The 6,783-nt window shown below is 53.0% G+C and overlaps 1 protein-coding gene across 6 annotated transcripts in view; it reads right to left on the minus strand.

Annotated features, from left to right (window-relative positions):
- Positions 1-6,783, minus strand: part of Sidt2 (SID1 transmembrane family member 2) — a 17,630-nt gene that overhangs the window by 6,081 nt on the left and 4,766 nt on the right. For 3 of the 6 annotated variants that reach the window (XR_003376938.1, XM_013346261.2, XM_026779158.1), the window contains exons 7-19: positions 5,829-5,928; positions 5,572-5,637; positions 4,147-4,240; positions 3,756-3,808; positions 3,435-3,446; positions 2,940-3,011; positions 2,700-2,771; positions 2,456-2,518; positions 1,596-1,714; positions 1,197-1,270; positions 1,042-1,108; positions 550-623; positions 282-405 (exon numbers count right to left, since the gene is read on the minus strand). Coding sequence is in view for 5 of the 6 variants with exons in the window: in XM_013346261.2 (XP_013201715.1) it covers positions 282-405; positions 550-623; positions 1,042-1,108; positions 1,197-1,270; positions 1,596-1,714; positions 2,456-2,518; positions 2,700-2,771; positions 2,940-3,011; positions 3,435-3,446; positions 3,756-3,808; positions 4,147-4,240; positions 5,572-5,637; positions 5,829-5,928 (990 nt within the window). In the remaining variant the exon portion in view is untranslated. The remainder of the gene's footprint in view (positions 1-281; positions 406-549; positions 624-1,041; positions 1,109-1,196; positions 1,271-1,595; positions 1,715-2,455; positions 2,519-2,699; positions 2,772-2,939; positions 3,012-3,434; positions 3,447-3,755; positions 3,809-4,146; positions 4,241-5,571; positions 5,638-5,828; positions 5,929-6,783) is intronic. The other 3 variants (XM_005347248.2, XM_013346262.2, XM_005347249.3) reach the window with 3 other exon arrangements.

A 6,783-nucleotide genomic window follows, 5' to 3' on the forward strand; every position in this document is an offset into this window, starting at 1 on the left:
GGTGAGGCAGGGAGGACCTGGGCAGGGCAGGCAGGGTGAGGCAGGGAGGACCTGGGCAGGGCAGGGCAGGGTGAGGCAGGGAGGACCTGGGCAGGAAAAGGCAGACCTGGGTAGGGCAGGAAAGATAGGAAGGCCCTGGGCAAGGCAGGACAGGGCAGGGCAGGGCAGGGCAGGGAGGACCTGGGCAAATCAGAACAGAACAGGGTATGGCAGGTTCAGATTAGATAGAGCAGAGTTGGACTAGGCAAGGTCACTGCCTTGGTGGGCAGTGGCTGGCTTACCAGAGCGTAGAGGTCATTTCGCATCAGGGCCCGGTTGTGATTGATCTCTCGCTGCAGAATGATGAGCAGGAAGAGCAGTCCCAGCAGGATGTACCCCAGGTTGCTGAGGATGTTGTTAAAGGCGCTAGAAGGGACAAGATAGGCACTAAGCTTACATTCGGGCCCTCAGGCCCTTCGCTTTCTTCTGCCCAGCAGGCTGTACAAAGCCCCACCCTGCCCTGCTCACTGCTGCCTACCCTACCCACCCCTGGGCCAGCACAATCCCCACCTGAGGTTGCCCAGTGGGTGGGCACAGAGGAAGTTGTAGTAGCAGATGTCCTGGTTCCCCGTGACATTCACCACCTGTGAAGGGTGGAGGTGCAAAGCTATTGGCGTGCCCGTGGGGGTCCAACTGGCAAAACAAGAGCAGTCAGCATGGCTGACGTGTGTACGCAGTCCCCAGCTGGTACTCCTGTACACTGTGCGTTTTAGGTGGTGCAGATGCCTGCCACTGTCCTTTTTATATTTGTGACTGAAAACTCCTTAAGTTATTGCCTCACAGAAAGGAGAGGGAAGGGAAGTTAGATTTACAAAGTCCTGTGACCTCTATTTTCTAGACCCGCCCCCAGTCTGCAGATGAAGGAGCTGATGCTCAGAAACCAGAGCCTCGAGTTGGATCTGAAATCTGGTCCCTGGACCTATGCACTGCAGTCTCTTTCTGCATGCAGTGGCTCTGCAGGGGAGGCAGTCACACGCAGTCGCTCCAACCCTCCCCTCTCACCGTCTGGTAGGTGATCACCAGCTGCACCACAGGAAGGGCGTAGAAGACCGCAATGGTGGCTATGTTCCTGAGGGCGGGAGGGCCGTGGTAAGGTGGGCAGGACCCTAGGAGCTGCCCCGTAGTAACAGGAGTCCCTGTCTGTGTAGCCTACTCACCAGAAGTAAATCTGGTACTTTTTCCGCAAAACACGTTTGTCCTTTCGTGCCAGATCAGCCACACAGAGATATTGCTGAGGAGAAGCAGGAGTGAGTCTCATGCACCCAGGGCCTGGGAGAACCCCTGCCACCCAGGTGAGGATAGACACATGAGGTCAGTGGGCAGGGTTCTGAGACTCCCCACTTCTGTGGCTAATTATGCCAAGACGGCTTGCCCAATTGGTCTGGAAGGGGTTGGAGGTCAGGCTGATTTCTCCTGGAATCGATCCTCCCTGTCCCAGCTCAGCTCTTTCTTTCTGCTTCCCTAACATGCCACAGAGATATGCTGGGTGGGACCTCAACACAAAGTCCCTTCCTTCAGAAACCCCTGACCAGGGCCAGGCCGTCTGTGTGTCACACCTTGGTGCGAATGACATTTTTGTCGGAATCAATGTCAGTCAGTGTGTCATAGTCATCCTCTTCCACGGAGCTCATCGAGTCCAATCGTGGCCGAGTACCCACTGGGTCAAAGGAGCGGTCTAGGAACGCCAAAGGAAAAGACTTGGGCCAAGAGGACCAAACACTGGGTCTGCCCCCACCCATCAGAAGCAACTGTCAAAATTATTCAACAGTGGGGAAGTGGGCCAGGGTTCACAGCAGTAGGACAGGTGGCTCGGGTGCTGAGAGGAGATGTACTCCTAAGTCAGTGGGAACCAGTGGGGAGTCCTGCCAGAAGCCACTGCGTGGCAATGACTCCAGCCCTGCTCCACTCCTGGCTCTGGTTCCTGAGCTGGGGCTCTCCAGGCCACGACACTGAGTGGACCCCAGACACAAGTAACAAGATTGCACTTGGCCAATCATGCAGATTAGAAGATGCCCAGTCCTGTTGGATTCTGAGAAGACATGCATGGCCACCCTTGGGTTAAAGCCCTGGTACACAGGCAAGGGCTTGAGAAAGAGCACTCGTCCTCGGTCTTCATCTCCTCCTGGTACCTCACCTGGCCAAAGCCCCTAAAGGCCAGAAGGTGACACCCAGACCCAGGAACCCTTGGGAGCAAGCCAGGGAGGGAGGACACTGGCAAGAGGACAGTGAACTAGAATGTCTGACTGGCGGCCAGCGCCTGTCTATCTCAGAAGACACATGGGCTGGCACTGGTGGCACTTGATAGGGAAGCCATGCACTAAGCATCTTTCTGGCCCCAGAGATGGCCAGCTCCAGTGGCTGACCATCCAGGCAGGAATTGATTGGCAGGGCAGCCCTACCCCCTCCCCACATCTACCCATGGCAATGCACAGCTGCCGCATCTGGCCAGAGGGAAGGCGCCGCTTGAACTGGTCGTGCCCTTCAAAGGAAAGGTAAAGTTACAGGGGGAACTGAGGCCCGGTAGGAAAGAGAGGAAGGAGGGGGCAGAAGAGCAGCCCTTCCCTGGTTCCAGCATCTGGCAAAGAGGCAGCCGCCCACCAGAAGTTTCACCTAGTCAACAGCAGCCCTGTAGCACACAGCCCACTGCCAGGCCCACTCACCCTGGGAATTGTAGGAGTGGTCCCCTGAACCTGTGCTTTCAACCAGTCCATCAGTAGATCCAGAACCATTGTCTGCAGGCAGGAAAAAGTGGTGAGGCAGGTGCGAGTGACCTCAGAATGAGACTCTAGATCTATTCCTAGAGAGCCCCAAGTAGCTGCAGGGGCATGGCCAACAGGGGGTGGCAGCGGAAGCGGCTGTGGCTGGGCACTGGCAAATACAGTCCTGACTTTGACACATACCGAAGGAACCATAGTTATAACCCTCGTAAGGGGCGCTGCCAGGAAACGAATCGGCCAAGACCCGAGGATGACCTGCAATGAGAAGTCAAGGTCCTCTTAGGCTGTGAGCAAGGGCAAGCCAAAAGCCAGAGGAAAAGAGAGGGGAGAAGCTGGAAAAGACAGACGCAGAGAAGCCATGCCAGCAGTAAAGAAAACACAGGCCCCAAAACCTACCTCACTAGACAACCACGTCCCTCCAAGCAAACATGCCATCCTATATCCTAAATGTGGGGACAAGCTGGGCATGGTCGTTCATGCCTATAACCACAGCACTAGCCTAGCTAAGGCAGCAAGAGAGCTACATGTTTGAGACAAGCTTGGACTACAGAGTCAGTTTCAGGGTACCCTGGGCCGCCAAGGAAACGCATCTGGTGCCAAGGCCCTCCCTAGACAGTCCTCATGCTTCGCCTTCCTCCCCCAGCAGCAGCTCCTCTGCCCACAGCACCTGGAGCTTACCAAGGAGAGAGGCTGAGAGAGAGGTCCAAGCAGGAGGGAGAAGTGATGGGAGAGAGAGAATAGAAAGTTAACAACCTGAGACCGAGCTGAGCGGCATTGCCTGAGGCAGACTGGCGGTGTAGCTAGACCACAGGAAAGTTTCCAGGATATCTACGGAGGGGTGAGCCAAGAGCCCAGCCTGTTTCCACTTGTGAAATGCTACTTCTAGGCTGAATATGTATGAAGAAGCCACCAATCCGCCCTTCCCTGATCCTTCCCTTCCCCATCCCTGCTTCCCATCTCCCCACAGCAGATCCACCCACCCCCATTCCCTGGAGATACCACTTTCTGGACAAGCTCGGTCTATGGCCACCAGCAGCGTCTTCTTCCTTTGCCTGCAGGAATTCAGAGGACAACTGAGGCAGGATGAGGCCCTAACCTAGGCTAGGCTAACAGTCCTTCTATCCTCTCTATCCATTTAACTCCTGAATCTTGGGTTTCTCCCACACCAGGGAATAATAGGGTGTCCCCAGCTTGGGAAGGAATGATGGGATGAGCCTGTTTACAAATGGTCCATAGACCAAAGATCCCAACAAGTACCCATCTTGCCCACCCCTGAAGACAATTAACTATAAGATCACCATGGACCAGTTGGGATCCCACCACATTCTCTCTTCCGTGCCCCCTGCCCAACTGCTCCAGAGAAGGGAACAGCCCAGGAGTTCCTCCTTACCTCCAGTTCTCCCAACAGGCCAGGAGTACGGTCAGCAGGTAGAAGGAGAGAAATATGCCCAGGCAAAAGAGCATCCCACCAACATAGGCCTCAGCTACGGGGAAGGAAACGGGAAGGTGAGGAGTGAGAACACAGCAATCCCTCCCATGCTGCCTCGGGATGCCCAGGGACCACTGGGATTTGGCTGCTCCTCCCCTGAAGGCAATGCAATGTCCAGTCAGTACCAATACCTGGCTATTGCTCCAAACACCAAACTCTCGCCTGAGCCTACCCGTTCATGTGGTTTCCTAGAACTGACTCCATGTTGACCTAACCTCCAAACCACAGCTCAGAGAGGGCACCCTCTAGGTGGCCTCCTGTATTGTACATTATTCCCACAGTGACCTGCCCTTTTCTCATCCCAGCCCTCAGGACCTTCCAGAGCCGCCCTGGTCTCCACCTAAGGGCTTCCTAAGAGCTGCACTCCTAGCATACACGGGGGCGCAATTTATGCTTTGTTTGCATGTTATGTATATGCACCATCACATGGGTGTCTGTGGAGGTCAAAACAGTGCATCAGATCCCCTGGAACTAGAGCTACAGATGGTTGTGAGCCGCCATGTGAGTGTTATGATTAGTACTTGGGTCCTCTGGAAAGGCAGCCAGTGCTCTTAATAGCCGAGCTATTTCTCCAGCCCCAGTTGTTTTTATTGCTGTCTATTTTGTTTTGGGTTTTTAGACAAGGTCTCAGGTTCAAACTGGTTTTGAACTCATAACCAAGGATGAGTCTGAGCTACTGATCTTCCTATGTCTACCTCCTAACTGCTGGGACTAAAGAGGAGTGTGTTACTGTGCCAAGCTCCTAATTTTGATCTTATCTTCTCCAGTTTAGAAAGGACGCCCCCAATTTAATAACTCAATAGACATTGCTGAGCAGTGACTAGGGGCCCAGTACTCTAATTCCGGATTAAACTCACAGCTGAATATATCTGATGGGACAGATTTCTTTTCTTTTTTTCTTCTCCCCCTCCCCAACCAGACAGGGTTTCTACGCGTAAATTTGGAGACTGTCCTAGACCAGGCTGGCCTTGAACTCACAGAGATTTGCCTATTGCCTGGCTCTGCCTCCCAAGTGCTGGGATTAAAGGTGTGTGCCACCACCATCCAGCTCAGATTTTACTATTTCTGTCACAGAGACAGGGGACAGAGATTCCACTGTTAAGTGGCAGGGAATGAATGAGAACTTGCTCTTCAGTTTGGCCATGGACCTTGTCCCATATGACCCTGGGATCAACCGGGTGCAAGTCTGCTCAGAACACTCCTTTCTGACCTAGCGCCTGCTGGGTAGGAGGGCCCCCGCCACCCTTCCCATTCAAGGAACACTTCTTTCCTAGGTCTGAGAAAAGCAGGGAGGTCTGTCCATCTTTCTCAGGTACCCACACTTACATGTGACAGCTTGAGAGACCAGTACTGACAGGGTTTTCTGACGATGCCCTTGATCCACCGGATCATCTGGAAGTAAAATATCAAAGTGGAAAAGAAATGGCTGATTGGAACTTAGCTAGGGTTAATGGAACCTGGCCTCAGAGAGTCTAGGGCCTAAAACTCATATCCCATCAGATCCACCAACAGTCACGAAGACTCCTCTGCTTCCTGGGAAGCCAATGAGCCTGACCCACCCCTAGTCAGTACATGAAACATACCTTCCACAAAAGGGTAGAAGGGCAAGGACCCTCCGCAGGCCTGGTCCTCAGTCTTCACCACCACTACCACATAAAAGCTGTTGCTGGGGAAGTCTTTACGCTGGAGGAGGAGGACAAAGACAGTGATGACCATCATCATCACCACTACTCTTTTCTGAGTAGGAACTCTGGACCAGATGCTCTAAGTTCTTCCTGTATATAATTTTACAAAGATCCCCCTCCCTCACATTTCTGTGATGCTGAGGGTCTAATACATGGCCTCTCAAATGGCAGGCAGATGCTTGACCACCGAGCCACACCCACAGGAGAAGTGTTGCCATTATCTTTGTGAAGTCAGGGCTGGAGCCCAAACCTGTACCCACACTCCAATCAGGTGAACAAATGAGTGAGCACGTGACCCATTCAGGATGTCTGGGGAACCAGCCAGAAGACAGGCTCCACTCACAAATAGCAAAGAACCAAAATCACAGGAATGAAATATGGGGGTGGTGAAGAATCCAGCAACAGTAAAAGGTTTCTGAATGTGTGACAATGAAAAATTACTCAGAGTCGAAGGCATACTGCACCCAAGGTGCTTCTAAAAGCACTCACCCTGTATCGGGTGACGTCACCTCAGCCTTGGTTCTAAACACACAAGTGCACTTTGTACCATGCATGCCATCACACCACAGGAAGCCAAGGAACACTCTAAAAATCAGCTTGGCTGATGTACTGTTGCATGCTCTGAACTGCAGTGTGTTTACCGCACACACCAAGTGTTCTGCTCTCGTAGAAACACGATGGTTTAGTAACAGAAAAGACAGCATCTAAGTAATTTCCTGCCCTTGTATCTCAAGCATGTGAGGACAGTCAACACATCTTGGGGTTGGATTGTGTTAGGTAGGATGTTTGGTTTAAAAAACTCTTTTGTGAGCCGGGCGGTGGTGGCGCATGCCTTTAATCCCAGCACTTGGGA

The sequence above is a fragment of the Microtus ochrogaster genome, chromosome 5 (assembly GCF_000317375.1).
Source record: "Microtus ochrogaster isolate Prairie Vole_2 chromosome 5, MicOch1.0, whole genome shotgun sequence".
Taxonomy (NCBI): Eukaryota; Metazoa; Chordata; class Mammalia; order Rodentia; family Cricetidae; genus Microtus; species Microtus ochrogaster.